The sequence below is a fragment of the Bactrocera oleae genome, chromosome 3 (assembly GCF_042242935.1).
Source record: "Bactrocera oleae isolate idBacOlea1 chromosome 3, idBacOlea1, whole genome shotgun sequence".
In the NCBI taxonomy this organism is placed as follows: Eukaryota; Metazoa; Arthropoda; class Insecta; order Diptera; family Tephritidae; genus Bactrocera; species Bactrocera oleae.
This window is the reverse complement of record NC_091537.1, coordinates 915,234-939,757: the sequence shown is the minus strand read 5'-3', so window position 1 is coordinate 939,757 and position 24,524 is coordinate 915,234. Positions and strand designations below refer to the sequence as shown.

Below are 24,524 nucleotides of genomic sequence, written 5' to 3'. Positions count from 1 at the left end.
TCAACTGTTTTGCAACAAAATTGACCACACTGCTAAGATGGAGCAAAAAGTATGTTCACAGTAAAATGTTTTAACGAAGTTTCAACTAACGAATTACCAGATTAACATGTTCGGTTTTCGGCAAATCTCAAGATCCCGCAACTTCGTAAACTTTGTACTCATACAAAAAGTATTTTCTCGAGTTCCTGTAGGCAAACATCAAATTATACAGGACACATCAGAATTTTACGAACTTCAGGCCGGTTAATCTCAATTTTAATTGATATAATTATAGTTTATGAAGAAGTTTTCTGTGTGCACTTTTAAGTTTTATACAGCTCTTCCTTTTTTAAATCGAAACTTGTGGTTTTGTAATATAAAACAAAATAAATATTGTATATATTCTTAGTACATTTCGCCACAGAATATTTTCGTTCACCTCGATGATCGGCTGTGGAGTTTGGTTTGCGTTTCAGACAAAGTCACGAGTTAGTTTATGACTAGTTGCCTCCATTGCAGGGTATCTCATAACAAATTTATCTCTCAAATATTGTATAAGTATAAAAGTGTATTAGTAACCAATGGAAATAATACAGTTTTTCTCTAAATGTACTTGCTAATGTTCATATAAGTAAGAAAATTTCAAATATGCCAGGAATTGGCAGAAATTTGTTAAAGTCGGTATGTATGTAAAGTATGATCTATTTTCCATTAAATTTTTTGTGATTTAATACCCGAAAATACTAAGCTACCACAATTTTTAAACATTATGTTAACAAAGAAATAATTGTACATATGTCAAAAATACATTTTAACTTATGTACATAATATAGTATACAAAGTGTGTGTTGCGACTTTTAAAAACGTTTGACCAAATAAAATTTAATTTTTCCGCATAAGCACCAACCAATATGAAAAAGGAAAGCTTTTAACTTTAAATCATTTGAACAAATTGTATTTTGTATGAGTACATATACATACATATATCATACAAACATATCTCCTGTATGCCGATTTCAAATTGTAGCAAAAACTTAGTACATATGTACATATATTAATCACACTCGTATATTTGCCTATTTATGTAAACATTCGTATACCTACGTCTGCATAAAAAATCAAAATTAGGAAAAATTTAATACAGACACGGCTTAAAATTGTGACAGCGGGCATGCAATGGAAGTGGGCTCGAGTTGCGACTGCCGGGAGAGCAGCTCGTCGCGTTCGAATACATCAGTGGTGTGCAGTGAATAGCTCGGAAATGGTGAAAAGAAATTTGCTCACATGTCTACGGAGGCACACACAAGCTCGCAGTCAACTCGCGTTCGCCGCTTATATATGAATGTACGTATGTATGTATATGTACATACATACATGTATTTATTTTTGTTCATCTATATGTAAGTATGTATGTACTTATTTATATAAGTGGCTTTTCATTCGCCGTGTTATTCCATTCCATGTCTGGCGTATGCCCATTATTACTCACATATATACTTAAACGTATGTATCTACAAGTATGTGTATATAGTTGAAATTTGTACTATTTATCAATTTTCGCATGAGCGTGTTGGTGTTAGTGAGTACGGTACGTACATCTGTTTTGCTCCGCCGCATGACTCATTTTCCATTACGGCACCACACTATTCAATAAACAATCTGGCTTTTTTTTATGTTTTGCCGTTCCCTCGCCGCTACTGACTCGGCTGATTGCTCGACTGAGCGACGAGCGCGTTTCTTCATTCGTTTTGCTCAAATTGTAATTAAATTAATTTCTTACTGTAATAAGTACGTACATAAATACATATGTACACATGTATAAATTTATTCACCGCAGCACAACTTTAGTTCTTGGCTAAATACGAAAGTAATTGTACATATGTATTTACTTATTTGCTTTCATGCATATGTATGTAGTCATACCCATATGCGATTTTTTTTGGTATTAGTAAATAAACGTATGTGTGTAAAAGACCGCTGATTTTAATCCAATGGAGCTCTAAGGTTCCTCTTACGTTCAAAAATATGTGTTGTTTGTGGTATATTTTATATTATTTAATATTCTAAATAAATATAAAACTTGGTACTCTCAATAATTAAAAAAAAATGTGTGGGCTGTATGCGATAAGTTGTGGTGTAAGTTTAATTAATAGAATATGGCATCGGCCTTTCTGAGAGAATGAAGCATGGGAATCGCTTCGGGATATTGGGAAATAATGTAAAGGTCGCATAAAGGTCTGTTAAAAATTCTTTAAAGCGAAAACCTAGAAAGGAAACTCGTGGATGGCCACATAAAATTTGTAAAAAGGACTAATGTATGTGCTTAAACAGTTCGCAGGCGCTAGCAAAAAGCCAAGCTACCAAGACGAATAACCAGGAATTTTCGTTAATGCGATCAAGAAATTTCAATATGAGGTTGAACTTTGCAAGAAGTTATATTAATTGGTCAGGAACTGAGGAATTAAAATACGATGAAACAAAAATAAATTTGTTTGGAAACGATACTAAGAGAAATGTGCGTCGCCCAGAAGGAAAGGAGTTTTACGTTCGATTCACAAAAAAACTGTAAAGCATGGCGGTGGAAAGGTCATGGTTTGGGTATTTTTTTCTTGGGATAGGGTAGTCCTATATACCGGACAACTAACAAAATGACAGCGGCGGAGTACAAGGATATACTTGAAGATGTCTTGCTACCCTGTGCTGAAGAAAACTTATCATTGCGTTGGATTTATCAGCAAAATAACGGCCTAAAACATACCTCAAAACTGATTATAAAATATTTTGAAGTCAATAATGTTCACGTTTTAGAGTGTCCAAGTCAATCCCCGAATTTAAATCCAATGGAAAACCTATGCAGAGAATTAAAAATAAATGGCGAATCAATCTTTCTCAAACTCACAAAGACCAGTTATGGGAGTACATCCAAAAAACTTGGTATGCGATACCTAAATAAATCTAACCGACTCTAATTAGTAGTACGCCCAAAGGAATTAGTAAAGTAATCCAGAATAATGGAGGATATACTGTCTATTAACAAAGCAATGTTAAATATACAACAAAACCTTTATGACATAATTTGTTTTTCCATAATAATTGTCCTATTAAAAGTGTACCTATTTTTTTGAGCAAGTTGATTTTAGCTATATAACGTTTTTGGATCTACATTTGTTTTTTTGTTTTGCTTTATTTAAAAATTAGTTTTATTAAATTTTACTTGTAAATATTTGAAAAATAACAGTACGCTTGTGTTTTTCTTAAAAATTTAAATAAAACTTATTATAGATGTGCTTTACTTGCAAAAGTATTGTGTAACTATTATTTTGAGCAGGTGTGTATGTGCATCTGTGGATGAGGTCCGCATAAATATTATATGTATGTATATAAGATCAAAACAACTTCTTGCAAGATATTTGCCGCTTTCGGGAAATCGCCAACACAAAATGTCGGTTGTTAAAGAAAATAAGCCATGAAGGCGCAAGCAAACACATACATACATAATACATGCAGGCATATACCGGTAAGGTAAAGAAAAAATTTGTTTTGAAAAAAATTGTTTACCAAACGAGTATCAGTCAGATACCTACTTGTCGAAATATAATGAAACTACTAACGAAATAGCTACAGCAGAGAACGGCAATAACATGAACAGCGGCAGCAGAGGCAACAACAAGCAATTGCCGTGAATTGTGTATGCTAAAGCAGAAATGAAAAATAAATAGTATCTGCGAAATAACTCGAAATCGAGAAAAACAAAACGGCGACGGTGAAAACCTACACGAAAACTAACACATTCACGGCCGAACAGTCTACAAAAATGGTAAACACGCACACAGCTGCGATGCGAATAGATAGATGGACGAACGAACGGACGGACGGACGACAGACGGTCGCTAGGGCCGATAAACAGACGTTCGGTGGAGGGCAGCAGACAGGCAGACAACCGAACCATGACGTGTAGAAATAACCTGAAACGCAGCTAAAATTACTACAAACAAACAAAGAGGCGAGCAAATCGTAGCTGCTTCTTTGTATCTCGCAGTTACGCGCAGGCATAACACATCAGTGCAGACAACGACAGCAGGCAGAAAGCAACCGACAGCCCGCCACAGAAACTGTGAGAGCTAGAGCTAAAGACTGAGCTGCTTTGGCAGCAGCAAATCGCAAATGGATTTATATAAAACAACATTGTCGAAGTTGCGATGTTGCCACATTTCACACAGCGCATTATTGTGGATGCGCACCAACCACCGCTACTACCACCTTTGATTTCATATTACCTACGAATGCGAACACACGCACGAGATACTTATTCGTTTTCGCCCGAATTGTACTTTGGCACACAAGCGTTCGTGCGTAGCTGCTGCCTCGCTGAGTAACGTGCACTCTTCGCCTGTTCCGATTCCAACAACATTTGACGACAATATTACCTACTCGACGAACGTGTTGGTGTGTGTGTGCTTGTATTTGTTGTTTTATGTTTGTTTTTATTTCTTGGCTGGCGGTTTGGTTGGTTGCTTGGTGAATCGCTTGGTTGCTGTCGGCTTCATTTGGAAATGTGACTGTAGTCACCAAAGTGAAAAGACTGGCTGACAACAAAACAAAAATTAAAAAGCAACAACATCTTACCGCCAAGTTAGTGGCAGTCGATAGTCACAGCGGCAACGTCGCCGGCCGTTTCTTTTCTACTTCTCAACTGCGTTGTTTTCGTTATTCATGTGACGCAGTCACACGAACACACACACCCATATGGACATAAACATTTGCTTGCAGCTTGGATAGATTCGTTTATGCACAAAACGACTTCAACCATATGAAAGACTGAAGAAGGTCAGAGGAAGCGAAAAGAGGCCCACATCAGGCGAGGAGTTTATACTGGAAAACAGAAACAGGGTTTTATATTAAGAGCTGAAAAAGCAGCATCGTGTGAGACGTCAGTTCCCACTCAATCGGTTCTTCAGAACAACTAGCTAGGCGGTTCTTCACCACGAATAGATACATATGCATGTGCATAAGTACGTATATGAATGTGTGAGTATGAGTTTGTACAGGAAGTCCAACTTCTAGCAATACCGCTTTGGCTTTGTATTGGCTCCTGCAGCACTGAACTCTCAACAGCAAATATTCATGGTTACACAAACATATTTATGGTACAACTATGTGATATCTAAATAAGCATAAATGCAGCCATATATGTATGTACATACATACAGACTTTTATGTCAAACAAATTTTATGAATATGCACGTATTTATGTATATTTTCTTTAACGTCTTGTCAGCTGCCTTATACTCCTGACTCTCGACCGCTTCTGTTTGTGTTCTCTTACGGAAAGCAACTGTCTTGTGGCCGTTCGCTCTGATGGCTATGATGTCGATGAATATTACACATAGAATGGGGTGAAATTGGTGTTCGGAATTTATTTGAATGAATGAACGCCTGTTTTTGGAATTGTTTTTGATAACAAATGGCTTCGTCACCACTTTGTCCTTACTGTGCTGTCACTCCTTGATATGTATGTAGTACATACTCCTTAATATGTATGTAAGCACATCTAAATTTTATTGTCTGAAAAGGAAATATAATCTTAAGAAGAGCTCTCAGTTCGAATACAATGTTATAGTGAAACCGTTAACACTTGTTCCGTCCAGAGTCCGGAAAATAACCGAAGGCCATATTATTTAATGCATTGTAAAGACATGTATCTAAGGGATTAATGTCTGTAGTTGATATTTTACAAAATATACGGACCATTTAACGAAAATCTCCAAAATCCAATAAATTATCGGTCATAAACTTCCTACTTCACTTCCTCAACCCTTTTCTCGCTCCTGATTATGCGACATCACTACTAGTATAATATCACATTCGAGGGATTAAAATACATTCCGCCAGAAATTTATATTTATAACTACTGATCCTTTCTAAGCGTAATACTACATTAATTTCTAAACTTACCGTTTTAAGTGTTCTCTGCTTTTTGTATCCTCACGTAATCTCGCTTCGGGTATTTGACCAAAACAAATTTTTCGGGTTTCTTCACGTACCATTTTGTTTATAAAACTTCATGGAGGCGACTTGTTTTAAGAGGGGCGCGCTCCACCCCATTCACTTTGGAGGACGACTGAATATTCTTTATCGTTAAAATATTTTTCCGAAAAGCCGTCGATAGAATGCGAATATTCTGGGTTTAATGTATTATAAGCACTTACACATGCACATTTACTGTAAGAAAAAGAAATACAATTTGTTATATAATTTTTTTTATTGTCCATTAAGTGTCAATCTTGTAAGATTCGGTAAGTATTGTATACAAACATATGGAATTTACTATTATAAATATTATTATGTAAAAGAAAGCTAATTTCAAAATGTTTGTGAAAATTTTTATGAATTAATTTGTTAAAACTTATTCCAGAAAAATTGTAACCTAAAAGGGATCTCCTGCAGATAAATAAATGTAAAATAACACCACTTTTTTAACCTCAAAAATGAGCTCCTTTAGTTCAATGTAACTGGGCTGACACACATGAAACCAAATCTGACGAATAATTGAGTCGCCTGAGACATGTTTCACCACCGCAATGTCTATAATTCGAAATGACCATTTTCGAATTAAATCCCTATTTTTGAGGTTACCATCATTAACAGAGGAATTTCATATGTATAATGTAATAGTTTGTAATAGGTTCAAAAATTGGTTCTGTGGTAAAATTGATTATGAAAATAATGTGTAAATGATATAAGTACTTTGGATGGTGTTGATATTGAGTAGAAAATTCCTGAAATTTTAAAATACATACAAGAACTTTCAAGATATTTTTATTCAGAAAACATCTTGCTGAGAATTAGGGAATATGGAATCACATTTTATTTCACGTAGATTGAACAATATACACCAAAAATGTCTGACTTCTTTAATTAACATTTTAAAAATGTAAGCAACGATCTCAAAATATGTGAATGCAAGCGCTGCTAATATGCAATATGAATTGTTTTTGTTACTTTATATTATTCCTTTTATAACAATGATCTCTAAATATACGAGATAAATAGAGATATAAATATAAGTGTATTGTCTGGTTTATATTCCTTATATTTTTTTCGTTTAAAGTTAAAAATATTATTTAAATATCATTACTAAAATGTTAATAAATACTTAAAGTACAAAACTGAATTTTTTTAATTGATTTGGTTGTCCAATTAATCGGCATTCCTGTAATGGAACGAATTGCTCCATTAAATGAGTATCGGTTAATTGATTCCCCGGTTAATTGAACAAAAAATTGTGCAATTTTTGAAAAACAATTATCCGGAGGATACTGTAACTCATGATTTTTAATAGCCACCTATAGAAATATGAGGAGCTGGTAGCAGCATACCATAAATATATTATATATATGTATGTAAATACATATGTACACAGATACATATTATAAAACCTATGAAGTGTACAATATAGCCAGTGAGAGCATATGAGCACATAACATGATATGATGTACAGTTGTTCACACAATTGAGTGTACACTTTTTTTCTCAAAAAAATACGGATATATTAACAATTTAGCATTGTAACCAATTTTTTACAGAAACTAATGTAAAGTAGTTAAACTGTCTTACGATGCTTGGTCTATCGTAATTTTGTTACCCGAATACGTTAAAGATATGTACATTTGTAAACATGCAATTTTCGCAAATATTCAACGCACAAAATTGAGTAGACAAATTTCTGATTGATTTCGCTACATTATTTTGTGTCTTAACCCGAAAAAAAATGTATTTCTTCAATAAATAGGACTAAGCGGTTAGAATTCGGTTAAGTCCATGGTAACAAACCGTTAAAATTTGGAAAATAGTATGGTTAAATAAAGCATCCAAAGTTGTAAGTGGAACTATAAAATTTTGTGAAAATATATGTATAAGGAAGTCTATATACATGGACATTTTAGTGTAGAAATTTACAGTAGAATGACTACCATGTTTATGCTTACAAATGATCGGTTATATTATACACGGGTAAGTTCAACACATATGCTTAATAACTTTTTAACAATGAGTTAAATCGTCTATTCGGATAGAATATGTTATATGGTACATACACATTTACATACATTCTTTACGTAGGTGGACGTATCAACTCGGGTGCATAAACGACTTTAAAGTTTAATTGAACGTCAAATCAGCTGATTTCCTATGCCGGTGTATATTGTTGTGATAAATTGCCTGTAAAACTTTGCTTTTTTGTTTATTGATTTGATAAATTGTTTAAGAAATTTAATATAAATATTTTATTAATCAGCATTTGCTACCTGTTTTCACGTATTTAAAGAAAATTATAAACAATTCCATTTGTGTTTTCATTCAGAAGACATTAAACAGCTGATTTGTATTTAAGGTAATTAAAACGTATTGCTAATTTTTTTGTCAAAAAAACAATTATTTACCAAAAATGCTACAAAATGCAAATAGACAATGATCCAAGCACACTGTACATGTAGTTCGGCACTGGCTGCTCTCAAACAACGTAAAACACCACCGTAATCTCCAGATATGAACCCAATAGCGAATTTGTGGGCATAAGTCAAACTAAAGTTATAATACATTCATCTAGGAAGCAGAGATAACTTAAAACGTGAAATAAGTAAGATTTGTAGGAAATGTGACCTGTTTAGAACCACAAATTAATAAAATATATGCCACGACGGATGAAAGCATAATAGATGTAGGAACTGGATCAACATACTATTAGTTTATAAAGTTTATTACTTTATTATTTTTTATAATATTTAACTGAAATGTACACTTAATTTCGTTATATGAATTTTCCTATGTTTAATAATGAATAATAATTAATAAAATATTGAGCTAAAAAATATAACTTTCAAAAGTACTTGGAGACCTTGTTAATTAATAGATGTACGTAAATAAAATATTGATAGACTCGGACAGGAGTTGAAATTAAGGTTTTCCTTCAATAATAATTTCTATACGCTCAATTCTGTGAGCAACTGTTTGTACATACATACTTATGTATGAACATAAGTATACAGTCATACTTACACATTTATTTATGGCCGCATGTAAGTAAACAATTATAAGAAAAATGTGATTATTTTTATGTACATATGTAGATACATACATATGTACATGTGCATATGCATATTTTTCTAGCCCGCAATCGACCGACCATCAACTTCTTACTCTAATTTGTACGAAGAGCTACCTACCAACGTGCTTTTATGACAGCAGTATGTGCTCATATATACCATGTATGTGTGTATAGTTGCTTATGCATGCATATGTATGTCTAAAATGTGAGAAGCACGAACCAAACATGACCAAATGTTGAAAATTCCATATAACATTTTATTGTGGCCGTTCAGTCGGTTGTTTTGTAGATACAAACCCATACATTCTTTAATTCAACTAAATTGGCTTGGGTTTGTGTGCGTGTATGTATATATATAAATCTACTCGGCTTGTATACAATTAACGGAAACTGGAAATGTGGCAACAGCGTACGCACACAAAAGCAATGTTAAAGCAGCACAATAGATCAGGGCAAACAGCACCGATAGCAACGACGGCAGCGGCTACTGCAGCGACTGCCGCAGTCACAGCGAAAGCAGCAATACAAAAGTCAAACGTACATACAATACCAAATGAGTGAATAGAGGGAAAAAAAAACAAGTCGACGAAAATTGGCAACATGACGAATTGTTTTCTCAATACGAGTATATGGTATAATTGACTAGATGATGTTTGCGCCCGGGAGGGAGGTAATGAGCGGTAAAACTTGCTGAGTATGCGCGAAAGAAGAGGAGAGAATTTTCGTTTTATTTAGATAGCAGTGTATATGTATAAGTGGGACTGTGTGCATGGCAATGAAGTTGATGAGTTGGTTGCCGTTTTGTAAATTTTGGTTCTGTCATATTGTTCTTAGTTCTTTTATTACACTAGTGTGCAAAGAAGAAAAGGGTGGTAGAAATACAGAGAATACGCGATGTAGAGGAAGAGAACAGTTGTAAATGCCAGAACGAGAGAGTCGATCAAAATAAGCATTTGTAGTTTTCGAGTGAATATGAGTACATACGTATTTATATGAATGCATAAACTCATAAAAATATTTGTATGATTTGTTTAGGTAAAGATATACGCACACTATGAACGGTTTTTGCCACTTACACAGGGTGTCCCATAGGTGACATATACTAAAAATTTACATTTGAACATGTGGGTATGTCTGGCTCTCATTTGAAGGGATTTTTATAATATTAGAGCTGTTAGTTGTTATGGTTGTTGTAAATATAGAAACGAAAATATATCTACCATATACATGTATGTAGGAATATAATTGTGTATGAGCGCATACAAATATAAAGTTGGTGTTATTTTCCCTTATAGCGCTATTGTTGCAATGTCGAGCTTTGCCTTTGTAGGGTTGCTGATTCCTTTTCTACTATTCCACTTTTCCCATCCATTTGTATATACCAAACAACCACATGCAAAGAAAGATAGAAACTTCTCATATCTGCATGCATATATGAGAACAGAATAATAACTCACATACACGAATGCCCAAGCCAAGCAAAATTCAGTAAGAAATCTTATTTTATTTACTACCTACTATTCGTACATAGATAAGTATTCATTCAAATATTCGTAACTACTTTTGACGATCTGGAAGTGAATGTTGCGTACTATTTTTGTACAGAAAATCAAATTAATATAAAGAGTTGCGTCATTATAAACAAAATAAAGAATTTTATCATCTATAGGATAGCAATTACCCTATGCCTTCGTATATTTGGGTGTTTGTTGCTATGTACATACATATGTATATAGGAGATTGGGAAGTCAAATTTTTATTTTTAGTCGAAAGATAAACATATTTTATATTGTTATTCTTATAATATAATATAATATATAATATATTCTATCATATAAGAGTGAAAAACTAACGTTAACTCCGGTTGCACCGCAGCTATAACACCTTTCACAAATACAAAAGATTCCTTACTAGAACATGATTTCGATCGTTTAGTTTGTATGGCAGCTATATCCTATAGTGATCCGATATCGGCGGTTCCAACAAATCTGCAGCTTCTTGGAGAGAAAAGAACGTATGAATTTCAGAACGGTATCTCAAAAACTGAGGAACTATTTCGCGTATATACAGACAGACAGACGGACGTGGCTAAATCGAGCCATGGATTACCTCAAATCTAATTTGCATGGACATGCTTGCTTCAGTATTGCAATCAAAAAAAATAAGTAATTTGTGCACCGGATTCAATTTTATAACATGTAGTGAAAATGGACTCAATCAATTTTATTGATTACGTGTAATTATTTACCTAAATACGTATGAAACTATGTATATGTATGTATGTAAGTATATAGTATATGCCTTTGAACCAACTATGGTTCTCATAATTACAAAGCATGTTAAAGACAACAATGTGTCAAACATTTTGTTGCTATTTTCATATAAAATTATTTTATATGCATTTACATACATACATACAAACATATTTAAACAACCAGCATCGTTTGTAACTACTGGATGCAAGTATCTATTAGTCCTGTTGGTGTTTTTGCAATTTTCCTCTACCGCTGAGACGTTGCAGCAATGTGGGAGTTCTACTATGTACACATGTATCATTAAATAAACACATATGTATATGTATTGTATGTATGTACATATGTACGAGCTGTTATATATATTTTTTGCTTTTATCTGTTGAAGCTTATGCCCAGAAATCCTTAAAGCCCCGGACAACATCGCTAGTAAAGCCGTTGACGTCAACGTCGACGTAGACGTTATATAAAATACGGTTGCATGAAAACAAACTAAATAAACACGAACTCTGTGTTTTTATTTTGCTTTACGTTGTTGTTTTGTTGTGCGCAGACTCGTCAAAGCAAATCATATAGGTATGTACATGCACTCGTCCATACATATGTACATATGTATTAACAAATAAACCTGCTCCAAAAATACAAAAACACCAACACAGTGAAAACATGCGTTAGTCCAGGATGCAATGCGGGTGTAGAGAAGTGCAGGAAAGAACAGGTAAATTATTATGTACAATGTATGTTCGTTTATTCCAGTTATAGCTCAAGACTTGTACATACATTACATAGGTATGTAGTAGGTATGTACATATGTTTGTATAATAACTGGACGAACTAACAAGTGAGCTAAATTTCCGGCAGCCTGACTAGCTTCAGTCGTATGCATTGCTCGGTTTCGAATTCGTGTTGCCTGCCCACTTGCATCATTATCCCGGCCCCACTTGTACACATACACTGGTACATGCACATTCACATAAATAATACATGTATATACTTAATATGTACTATTGACGTTTGCCTCTGTGGAAACAGTGCAGGTTCCAGGCATCCGATCACATAAGCACACCCACACAGCAGCACGAAGAAAATGCACCGTCCAAGTTCCACTGCACATTTCGTCACACACATACATATGTAGAAATATACATACATGCGTATGGACTTATGTATGGGGATGTAGGAATCCATGCAAGTGCTCACAAGTTTTCAAAAGGCGCTGCATTGCATGGAAAAATAACACATGGGCCGTGTAAATATATACAAATATGTACATAAATGTTTTTGTGATATACTTATATATATGTATATATAAACAGTAAACGCATACACAAATGTTATCTAGTTACGTTCATAAGTACTTTTATATAAGAGTTTATATACTTTCGTAGGTGTTGTTCAAGTGGATTGGCCGAAGTAAGAGAAGGTGCTATAGCAGCGATGAGGAATATTTACACACATATGCACGCTCGGTAGTGGGGCCGTACGCTCAACCTTCCACTTATATATACATACATTCATTATTTCAAGTAGATAATGTGAGTTACAACACACCTATATACATACATTCTTATCTTTGTGTGTATGTGTGTGCAGGCATGTAGTTGCAGTAGCTTATAAGCCGCTGTGAGGTATTTAACATGAGCTGATGGTTGGCCAAGTAAGTACACTAAGTTTGCCCACCATAGATCTAATCAGCAATCGTGCGGCAGCGGGGGTTCAAATAACCACCTTATTCTCTCTCTTATTATTAAGCACTTGGGGTCCATTATATACACATACTTATACAAACGCCAAAGCGTACAATCGTACTCACATCGATATATACATACACATGCTCACACAATTCCGTCACATCAATCGAAGACTACGCAAAAGTTACTTGTTCTTCTCTTGGCCTCTTCGACCCCCTACCTATAGGTGTAATTTATGTACGAGAATTTATTTTAGGTGTTTTTTCTTCTGACTTTGGAGCTCGGCGCTGACTAGTTTCATTATCGAGTTGCTTTAGCGCTGCTGGCGCAGTTGGGGCCGAGTGCGAGCGCCTACACTCGTCGACTTGCTTTCTCTGCCATTCAGTCGCATTTAATGCGCGTTGGGGTGCGGTTGTTAGCGCGAGCGTTGGAAGATTCTTTAGTGTTTCAATCGAATTGATGGAGATTTCACTATGTACAACATACTTATATGTATATGTATATTAGCATTTTGATGATCGAGAACTAAATATATAATTTGTTCGTTCCTTAATTTCATTTATTTTTACACTTGCACTTAACCAAATGACACTTTTTATGTTGATCCACAATTTTACGTAATTTCCAAGAAAAAAGTTTTGAAACCATATTCATGCATACATTTTTACATTGGTCTGAAGTTATGTTACGTAACGCGATACATTTGTTGGTTGAATTGAGAACTCACTTTAGCAGAATTTTTTTCTCAAATTAAAATTTAATAAACATTTGTTGTACTTTTTGAATTCCAAATTACTCACTTGTGAACGTTCAAATTCACATAAGTAGCTGTTTGTAGGCGCTATTGATAGGTATGCATAAATAAAAATTACCAAAAACAAATGAATTACGTCACATTTCAGAAAAAAATAAACGCCGTTTGCGTGTTTTACTTGTGTGAATGAATGTTTATATCTATGCGAGCATAAGACATTTTCTTCTCTTTCATACCATAGACCATGAATAGTTTTGGAACACATAGCAAACTTCACTTGTGATTTGTTTAATAATATTTCATAATTAGCCCTTATATTTAAATCTATGAATGAGTCAATGCACACACATATGGACTGTTTTCATTCACCGTAATCATTATAAGTTTTATTTTAACAATCACGTAATAATCATTATACATTGAGTTTTATGATTTTCTTCACCGATGATAATAAATTTTGATTAATTTTACAATAAATCATAAATAATTATTATTTTTCAACAAAAAAAATAAAATAAAATCATAAATAATCATTATTTTTGAGCAATTTTTAAAACTCGCTTTGGATTATAGATTTCTTATGAAGTGTTGTGCTATATATCTTCCTTTCCTCTTTTGTGAATAACATAAAAATTTGGTAAGAAATATTGTATTTCGATATTATTTCGTTGCAGCTACACCCGTATTTACCGACAGAAATTATTTTTTGAATAACTACTTATGTTTTGCTTGCTCAATAATTACCGCTTGATATTATTTTTTCTAATTTTTGCCACGCCCCTCGGCAATGCCTTCATAAATTTTATCCTTGAGATTTGTTCAAAAAATACATGCAACCAAGTTAGCAAAAGCTTTCAAAAGAAACCTATGATCTAAAAATTAGTTTTATTTTGAGCAAAAAAATGTAATTGAGTGATTTTTTATTAAAACCCCACACCCTAACTATTAGGGTCCTAAATGCCTCAAGAACCTCTTTGTGATTTAAGGAGGTACTCAATTTAAATTTTTAGTTAAGCTATTTAGTGGAAACAAAGTCTTTTCAGTTCTACAATAGTACGAAGTGTATTCAAGAAATAACGAAAAAAAGGAGAATTTCGCCGATTTGGAGGGTTCATTTGTAAATTATTTTTTATTATGTTGATGTACATATGTATGTGTGTATGTAAGTACATGTGCTCATATAATTAAGTCACGCCACTAATAAAACGAAAGTTTATTCAAAGCAACTTTTTTAGTACAGAAATGAAACACGTGTGTTAAGGGAAATTTTAAAGCAATAAAAATGATAAGCATAAGCATTTCCCATAGGTTGTCATATAAAATTAATCAGAATTACATAAAGGACATATTCAATAAGACACATATTTAATTAACCATAATATATGTGCACATGTATGTATATACATGTATTGTATGTATGGCAGAGGTCGCTAGAGGATATCAAATGCAAAATGGAAATCCTTGAATCTGTTCGGTGGACACCAACACATATAGGGATTAAGGGATTATACATACATATGTGAATCGAAGGCATAACGAAGTCTTCTTTATTAATCTAAAACCTTCTAACTTTGTTCATTTTAGCATAGAAATAATGCTATAGAATGGATTTCTTTGGACATTGTTAAAATCGTTTAATGGCGATGAAAATTTAAGTATGTAAGGTCTTAAATTCTGGGCCCAATAAATTTAATATGCATTCACCTTCGACCCCTGTGTTTGGTCGAATGCAACACATTTAGTCGTGCATTCGACAATTTCTGTTCACAATGAGTAAAGTGCACATCCTCATGCATTTGAATACCAACTTAGATGTACATATGTATGTGGGTATGTACTTATGTAGATACAATAAATATGTATTTTATGGATAAATAAGCACGGCGTTGTAGCGACAACGAAAAGGTATAACCGATGTGATACGAGCATTATACACATAGATATATGTGCATATGTACATACATACATAAAACCATATACATTGTTGTATGCAAGTGTTTTGTGTATTTAGACATAGAGGAGAATTTACGCAACAAACACACCCTCACAATCAAATGGCAATTGGTGGCGCTTCTGCGACAAAACTATTTGGTATGTGTACTTTATGGATTCGAGTCCAGCACATCATGTGGTGGTAATTCTGCGACTATCTCCTGGCCACCACGATCCCCCTTGAATGCTTTTTGCCTGCGTCAGCGTCGACTTTTATCTCAGCTCGTCGTTTTGTGGAAGAGAGAGCACGCTATAATTCGAACAGAAATCGGTTGCAGCAAGCTGCAGTGCATAAACGCATTACCCACACACACATTCATACATACATATGTACATATTAAGCAAAGTGGCATTAAAGTAGCGCAAATTGTTCGGAGTCCGGACCAACGTTGTGGAAACTTTGCGACTTTGCCACGGCAGCAGAAACTGAAGCAGCGAGACGAGCGTTGTCGAGCGGAGAGCAACGAATGCTAGACGCTGCGTACGGCAGCCATTTCATGGCACAAATTAAGCAATCTCAAAACGTTTTAATACGTGACCAATATTGAATATGTAGTTGTAAGAAATCGTTTTATATTTCGGTATTTTTCTCTCCCGATCCGGTTTTTTGGCTCTCAGTGCACAAACAAACCAAACCAGGCAATGCGTTCCATTTGTTCAAAAATGCCAGTTTCCAACATATAACGACTTTTGTCGTTTATTGCTGTCGCTCGACTTTTGCTGCACTGCAGTAAAACTGAGTAGCAAAACAGAGCGCAAAGCGGTTTAACGTTGTGAAACGAATTCGCTATCTACATACATGTATCTATGTGTATGCGCCGCTGTCGTTAAAGCTGCCAAAAACGTTCATAACACATTCGATATCTCGTTTCTGCGACCGAATCCTCTTGTGCAGCACCAAACGCTCGTGCCCTCTCGCACTTGACGCTGCGTTTGTTGCGCTGTCGCGGCGAGCGAAACCCCTACAGCTCTTTGGGCTGTGACGCGCAAAGCCATACAAACCAACATACCAATTCAAAGCGGATATGCCTATATACCTTTAAGTATATACATCCACATGTGTATGTGTGCGTTGAGTTTAAGCAACTGCGTTCTATTTGTTATTGCTTGTTCATGCCGATTAACTACCTATTGCGTTGTGGCTGCTGCTGCTGCTGCTTTGTGTAGTTCTCGGTAAAGCGACAAGCTCTCTTTACGCGAGAAACACACACACACCAGTATAGAACTCATGGCATTTCAGTCGCACTTGCAACTACTGCATCAATGCATCTCTCTCGATTTCGTGTAAAAAACAATGGACGTGTGTATGTGTAGCTTGTGGCTGACATGATGTATTCGAGTGCAAACAGCAGAGTAGGGGACCATCATCGTGGTCGTGCACATCACAACCATGCGGTATCCACTATAGTCTGTAGTGTTTGCACTTAACAATGGTGTAAGTATGCGAGTGTGTGCGTGCGAGAGCTGCTAATATGAGGTACCCAATTCATGGTTCTAGAGCTCCGACCTCAGATGACTGCTGCCCCCTGCCACTTAGCTGGATTTCTATTCTTCTTTCTACACTAACTGCCTAAGTTTAAAGCTAAATCTGGTGAAATTCTTCGGCTGTCCGCTTTCAACTGCTGGCGCGTTCGAAATGCATACATTCACACACACATGTACATATGTTAATGGGAGTTTCATTCTTTTTATTGAACGTTAGTTAACTTATTTATCTCAGCGTTTCGCCATTGCGTACATACACTACGAATATTTCACTAATACATACACCATCCTTAAATATTTTTCCCGAATCGCATTAGCAGAGCCCTTTGACGAACATTGTAAGGGACCACAGCCGAGTTTAAGTTGATGTACTTAGGAACCATTCTATGTTTCCGCATGTTGGAAAGAGGCGCAAAACCGGTAAAAATGGCGCAGTCATCGTATTCAAAAGTTTAGAATAATAATTAATATCGTACGATGTCTGCATTCTAGCAGGATTTTAAGACTGAATCCAAGAAAACATACATACACACATGTACATATGTATGTTAAGTATGTACAATTTCGCATACACTTACGAGTGCTAAAATTACAGAACTATTAATTGATAAGTCATAGTCGAATCTTTGACAATTGAATAGCCTGTCCAATATTAATACGCGTTATTGTATTAGAATTGCATATTTACTATGTAAATAGCGGAATGGAAGATAATGGCCAATTTATCTGAAAATTAGAGACTAATGCTAGTAGTGGAGAATGAAATGATTGTTTCCTTGTACTTAATCCACAGCCTGTATCCACATGTAATCAAAATTATATTTAGGCTATATGTATGTATGTAAATCTAAACCTTTCTTAAAATACGATTCCATTTGTTACTAACATCCCTATGTACCATAGTCACTGGAATTTTAATATCTTACCCGTAATTGAATGTATTATGCTTTAATCATGTTTATTTCTTCACAATTTTCCATTTGCACGGCTTTATAATCATAAAATCAACTTATAATCGGATTCCTTAAACATTGATACACATTTTGTTATAAATTTGTTTCCTCCATTTTCGAATTACTTGATTATTCGAAGCATTGGCTGAGCGACTTAAAATGTTTTCAAGCGCTGAAAATAAACAATAATAATAATTAATTGGCGAATAAAAAAAATACTAAATATTCTAGATACGTACATATATAATATAACATTTCATGTATAGAAAATTATAAAGAGTTATACACTTAATTATTATACTATTTCCAAGGAAGATAGTACTTATCTGAATTGTTTTTTGGTGAAATACAAACTATTTAATAATGCTATACAAATTCTTATAGCGATCAAAGTCAAAATCATGAAACTAAGCAATTGTGTGTTTATAATGGTTTTTGATAGCGCAGCATCTAAAATCGGTTGGAATATCAAACACAAAGCAACATTGAACTAAAATTCTTTTATGTAACTAACATCCACAGTAGATTTCGTAGTTAATGCAATTATTATTCAATTTAAGTGGCATACACTAGAGATATGCATCTTTAAATAATTATAAAATAGCAAGGCAGAGAATTAAAAAAAAAAAATTGATTTTTCGTGATCCTTTTCTATAGATAAAAATATACATATTTTTGACGCGTTTTAATATGTGTATATTTGTATATACTGCATATGTATAGTGTATATTTTTTTGAGTACGTTGAAAACACTTACTGGTTTAGTAGATTTTAACATTCCGCATAGACTGTTTCTGAAATAATAGATAATTTCAAAAAACCTCCATGTATTGATTGAACTATAATTTTTGATGTTTAGATTATTTTCCGTGAATCTGGTACTTTTAGAAGTATTTATGCTTTGTTTTATTTTTATATTGTCAATTTATTGTACACAGTTGATCAGGAAATAATTAAATTTATTATTTGATATTTTTTTATTTTATTCTTGATATTTTCGTGTTTTATTTGTATTGCTTATGAACTTCGTATTTTCATTTTCTTTTGCTTTAAAACAATTTTTCTTTCTTTTAAATGATCACTGTAGAAATGGAAATATAAACTTATTATTAATATACATACGTATATTACGAACACTTCACACTTTTTAAAGGGCCTATATTATATGACTAAAACAAAATTAATTTTATTGTAAATTCCGTATATTTGCTTTTGCTTAATTTTTGTTGAACTCATACATGCATGCATTTTAAAATGCACACACATGCACAATCGGGTTATGTATTTATTTTGAACGCATATAAGGCGACAATTTTGCTACCATTTCGTTAACATTAGCATTCAGTGCAGTACGATGAAGAGACATTGGGGGCACATGCTATAGCGCAATAAAAATGGGCGAAATTTCGTAATTTCCTTTTGATGTTTTCTATTTTTATTTAATGCTTGTCGCGCTCAAAATACCATCTTTGTTGTTGCTATTTTTGAACACATTCGCGTCTTTATTTTTTTCATTTATTTTATTATTGCACTTTCCAATGGTCAAGCATCGGTTCGATTCACAGCGCGTCTCACCCCACCGCGTTAACATCAGTACACGCCTCTACCGTTATACCGTACTGCAACGAACCGACATTGCATTTTACGAACGAGCGCACATTCATACATACAATACCTATATAGGTATTGCAACGAATTGCGCTTTGCCGCGTCGCGTCACGTCGCGCCGTACCATGCCGGGTCGCATACACCCTACATTCGCATTGAACGACCGTCTTAATTTACCGTACGATTTACACATTTCACCCGTCGCACTGCCAGATACCATAGCATATTTTCATACTCAACTCAACAGACACACAATCATAGACACAATTCACCTACACAGATATACACAAAACGGGGGGCGCGCGCGAATCTGCCGTACTTGTGAAAAATTCGTTCGGACTCGTTACGATTTCATTTGTATATATCTACATACAAACATACATATTTATATGCATATATTCTTGGTGGTTTTATTTACCAAAAATTTTAAATTAACACATTCAATGAATGCTTAAACTTCCGTTTGGATTTTACTTTGCTTCACCATTCACCTTTTGCTGCTTTGCAACTTTTTTTTGCCTTTGTGTTTCTAAAATCTTCCTTTTGGTGTTGTTGGCTGCTACTTCTAAATGCTGCTGCTTTTGTTGCTGTACAAGTGTATACAACAATATCTACCGTATGGTTTCCAAGACGAAACTCGCGTTAAGTTGTTTTGATGCAACCTCATCGCGATTTACTCAGTGACTGAGCTCAGAAATTGCTGGCCAACAGCGCCTGAGAGCGTTATTTCGTTGTGCTAGATACTCTGTAAACAGGGTGCGATGCTTTGGCATCAGCAGTTCGCAACTCTTCGCATCAACTTACTTTAAAGATGTTGAATACAAAGCTCCGTTATCCTTAAAAAATACAATCAACACAATAGCTATGACCGTGGAATTGTGCATTTGCATAAAAAATATTAACAAAATGTCTAAGCTCCAATAACACAATAATTTTATATATATGAGAGTACAGTTATGAATTCATTGCGTTGCGAATCGCACCCTGTTATATGGGCACAGCTGTATACGTGTAATCAGAGTCAGTGAAATGAGAGAGAATGTTGCCAAAAATGCTCTCTAAATTATCTATTCTCTGAGATATGTATGTGGGTAATGAGAGCAGAAATATCTTTAAGATATTTTGCCGCTTTTGATTTGTATATTTTATCGTTGCCTACCTAAAGATACTAACTTCACAAATATCTTTTGTCAGTTGTTCATTCTAACTTATTGCAACTGTTTTACTTGAAATCATCTGTAACTAAACTGATTTAAAGTATATATAGTTGTTTACATTGGTGAATATGTTTTGAAAACGGTGGGAATGACAATATTTATGCTACTGACATTAGAGAGCTGAGCGGTTTATTTCTCATCTTCCTCAATGCACTTTTCGTAATAGTTTGCTTCTTAAGTGCCAGTTCACACACGGACTCTTTTGTCACCCAAACCGGTTTTTTTGTAAGCGAGAGGACAACGAAGAAAGACGAAGGGACCGTGCGGCTCGTGCTCGGTTGGCATGCTTTATGTTCTTGTTCGTAACAGTTCGCTGCTACGAAATACAAATTTATTTGGAAATTCTTTTCATGATTGAAATAGTTCTCGGTTTCAAATAAATATACATATGTACACATACGATATGTTCGGAAATGTGAATTTTGGTATCTATTATTTTTTTGGAATACGTAAATGTGGTATGCATAATATAATAGAAATGTTTTGTAAAATTATGAAGGATAAAAATAAGATACTCAAAAATGTTTTATTTAAATATTTAATAACAATTAGCCGAATGAAATGTAATAATATATATAAATGAATTTTAATAAAAATGGAGTTACTTTTACTTTTCTACATTTACATAAAAAATATTCCAGACAATGAGCGACAAAAGAGTCCACCTTTGAACGCCGACTAACTCGTGGAAGCCTCTTTCCGACTGTATAGGGATAATAATAACAAATGTCAGAACTATTTAATCTAACATATTTATATTGATAAGAGAGCTATGTTAGAAGGAAACCTACCAAAAGTAATAAAGATCAATGTTAGAACAATCAGATAGTGAATACATAATTATAATTCAATATACACTATTTAATTGTGTTTACACACTAAAATATTTAATTTTTTTTTATTGTAGAAGAAAAGATAACTATAATTTTTATAATAATTTCAACAAAATTCATATGAATCAATATCAAACTTATGGGCAAAATCATATCCTTCCAACTATTCCAAAATCTTTCATGTATCAAATTCGCACAGTGTACATACTTTTTAAACATATCGGGAGCTCTGTGGTAGAGAGCACCCTGTACTATTGTTTAATTGTTCGTCAACTACCAAACTAATTTCATTCGAGTGGAAAATAGAAAATAAACAAATTCGTGGCACATCCTATCTGTCTTCAACTTTTTATATCTTCAAACATGGCTAGCTTGAAACAAGACTTGGATGAATATTTGCTACTGCAAAGCGATCAAAAAAAGAACTTCAGTGCCAAAATTCCACAAATCAAAGTGCCAGATTTGGGAAAATTATTTACGCGTTCTGAGCCAACGGAACCCAGCAATAGTTGGCTGCAAGATACACAAGACAGTTGTTGTCCTAAATTGGTAAATGTAAATATTTTAATTAATTTTTATTTGATATTTGACGAATTTCTCTTTTTATTATAGTCACGATTACAGCGCATTGTGGGTTTTGTTGCTTGTTTAGGACTAGGTGCTCTTTGTTTCAGCATTTCTGTTTTTTACATACCAGTGTTAATATTGAAAGCCCGTAAATTCGCTCTACTTTATTCTTTGGGTAGCATGTTTTTCATACTTGGCTTTTGCTTTTTATCTGGCTTTGGTGCCTTCCTCAAGACTGCTTTTTCAAAGCCACGTATGTTGGTATCCGGCACATATACCAGCTCTTTGATAGCAACACTTTACTGCGCACTGTTAGTACATAGCACAGCGTTAACCGTCCTCTTTGCCGTGGCGCAAATAATCGCTCTTCTATTTATGATAGTTGGTACAGTTCCCGGTGGAGCTTCCGGAATAAAGTTATTCGGAAAAATGTTCAAGAGCACCGTATCCTCAACAAGTACACTGCCCGTTTAGTACCATAAAAATTATATAAACCTATGGCTTTTTTTTTATAAACTTGGTAGAAACATATTTCTTAATCGCTTATATGTCGAATTAACTAAGTTTTGTACACATATCTCGTATTTATCCTTTAGCCATTTCAATAGCTAACATTGAATTTATAACTGAAAGTGACATGTGTGATACCATTAAAAGAATCGTTTATACATTATAGCATAGTCGATATTATTACAAACACAAATCCACTTTGTTTTATTTTATGTTAATTGTAGACAACGTATTTAATATGAAAATCTTATCCTCAGGAAAACATTAGATAGTCTAATCCTCGATTTCACCAAGATACAAAGTTTTATCACTTGACGCAGATAGTATCAGAGGTTCCTTTGGATGAAAATTAACATCATTAACGCTGCCATTGTGACCAGGTAGCTTGTAAATTATACGTCGACTTGTAGTATCCCAAATATAAACATATCGATCAGAAGAACCAGCAGATATCTAATAATTAAATATATAAATTTTGACATAATTAATAATATATTACATTCTTACCTTGCTGCCATCTGGTGACCATGAGCAACGTAATAGATTCTTTTCAAAGTTGTGTTGATGTCCTTGAAAAATTTTTACACACCTTTCAACCGGAGCGTAGGGGCGCACATCCCAAATTCGAAGCGTATTATCCATGGAATTGGAAAGTAAATATGAACCATCTGGTGATAGCGATATCCCCGTTATTGTATCAGTATGTCCTCGTAATCGGTGCAACACCTGTTGATGCTTGCGTACATCCCAAATTTTTATTTCATTATCAATACCACCCGAGATCACTTGATCTCCAATATCATTGAAACATGCCGCAGTTACTTGATACGGCGATTCCATTGTGTGGACCGAATTCTTTTTTCGTGCATCCCAAATTCGTATAGTTCGGTCATCAGAACCTGAACACAACATTTGCTGGCCCCGGCGTGTACGATGTACTGTACTTACAAAATTTGTATGCCCCTTTAGTTTACGTACTCGCTGCCCCGTTACAATGTCCCAAATGGCAACAGTTTTATCAGTAGCACAGGTATACACATTTGATCCGTCCGTCGAAAAATGTGCTTCCAAAACCGCGCCGCTGTGACCAGACATTACCATTACATTTTCACATTCGCCATACACATTCCAAACATCTGGAAGGTAAGGAGGACGTAATTAATTATATAAATCTCAATTTTTATTTACACTGACATATTTGTCTATCAAATCCCGACGAAACCAATATATCGCCATCCGGATGGAATTCAGTTGTAAAAATCTCTCCCTCATGACCTTCTAATAGCATTATTGGCGCCATTAAGTTAGATGTACGTCGAATACCCTAAAAATTTATTTATTAGAGATAATTGACATAAGTACAAGAATTCAAACCGATTCCATCAACGCCTTATCACGATTAGTGTATGCAATAATATCATTTTTGCTGCGTTTTGTATCGTGCGCCAACACTAAGCTTGTCCCCGGTCTTTTCGCACCCATATTTTATATTTAATCCTTCAATGAACAATTGATAAAAACTTGTATACGCGCTTTCATATAAAAAACACTTCAACAATACTTACGTTGTGCACGAG

General features: G+C 34.4%; 3 protein-coding genes across 12 annotated transcripts in view; 1 reads left to right on the top strand and 2 right to left on the bottom strand.

The window, feature by feature from the left end:
* Nucleotides 1-20,518, bottom strand: part of spen (split ends) — a 64,140-nt gene extending 43,622 nt beyond the window's left edge. For 7 of the 10 annotated variants that reach the window (XM_036369475.2, XM_036369476.2, XM_070106961.1 and 4 more), the window contains exons 1-4: nt 20,239-20,518; nt 18,970-19,293; nt 18,186-18,384; nt 5,935-6,201 (exon numbers count right to left, since the gene is read on the bottom strand). In XM_036369475.2, coding sequence (XP_036225368.2) covers nt 5,935-6,026 — 92 coding nt within the window. In that variant the 5' untranslated portion in view covers nt 6,027-6,201; nt 18,186-18,384; nt 18,970-19,293; nt 20,239-20,518. Of the gene's footprint in view, nt 1-5,934; nt 6,202-18,185; nt 18,385-18,969; nt 19,294-20,238 lie in introns of those variants that run through there. The other 3 variants (XM_070106958.1, XM_070106959.1, XM_070106963.1) reach the window with 3 other exon arrangements.
* A 1,598-nt stretch (nt 20,519-22,116) lies between these two features.
* Nucleotides 22,117-23,140, top strand: LOC106614927 (vesicle transport protein SFT2C). Its single transcript, XM_014230872.3, has 2 exons — nt 22,117-22,419; nt 22,483-23,140. Exons 1-2 carry the CDS (start codon nt 22,234-22,236, stop codon nt 22,909-22,911), a joined length of 615 nt encoding a protein of 204 aa, XP_014086347.1. The 5' UTR covers nt 22,117-22,233; the 3' UTR covers nt 22,912-23,140.
* Nucleotides 23,100-24,514, bottom strand: LOC106614926 (U5 small nuclear ribonucleoprotein 40 kDa protein). The gene is made up of 4 exons (XM_014230870.3): nt 24,322-24,514; nt 24,142-24,271; nt 23,455-24,083; nt 23,100-23,400 (listed from the first exon to the last, which is right to left on the bottom strand). Exons 1-4 carry the CDS (start codon nt 24,427-24,429, stop codon nt 23,221-23,223), a joined length of 1,047 nt encoding a protein of 348 aa, XP_014086345.2. The 5' UTR covers nt 24,430-24,514; the 3' UTR covers nt 23,100-23,220.
* Between the last annotated feature and the right edge of the window lie 10 nt (nt 24,515-24,524).

Bases quoted from the DNA above. Each gene is read 5' to 3' on its own strand.
- LOC106614926 (XM_014230870.3), bottom strand. From the start codon at position 24,429: ATGGGTGCGAAAAGACCGGGGACAAGCTTAGTGTTGGCGCACGATACA. The intron at 24,272-24,321 runs GTTTGAATTCTT...ATAAATTTTTAG, and splicing joins ATAAGGCGTTGATGGAATCG to GGTATTCGACGTACATCTAA. The intron at 23,401-23,454 runs GTAAGAATGTAA...TTTAATTATTAG, and splicing joins GGTCACCAGATGGCAGCAAG to ATATCTGCTGGTTCTTCTGA.
- LOC106614927 (XM_014230872.3), top strand. From the start codon at position 22,234: ATGGCTAGCTTGAAACAAGACTTGGATGAATATTTGCTACTGCAAAGC. The intron at 22,420-22,482 runs GTAAATGTAAAT...TTTTTATTATAG, and splicing joins ACAGTTGTTGTCCTAAATTG to TCACGATTACAGCGCATTGT.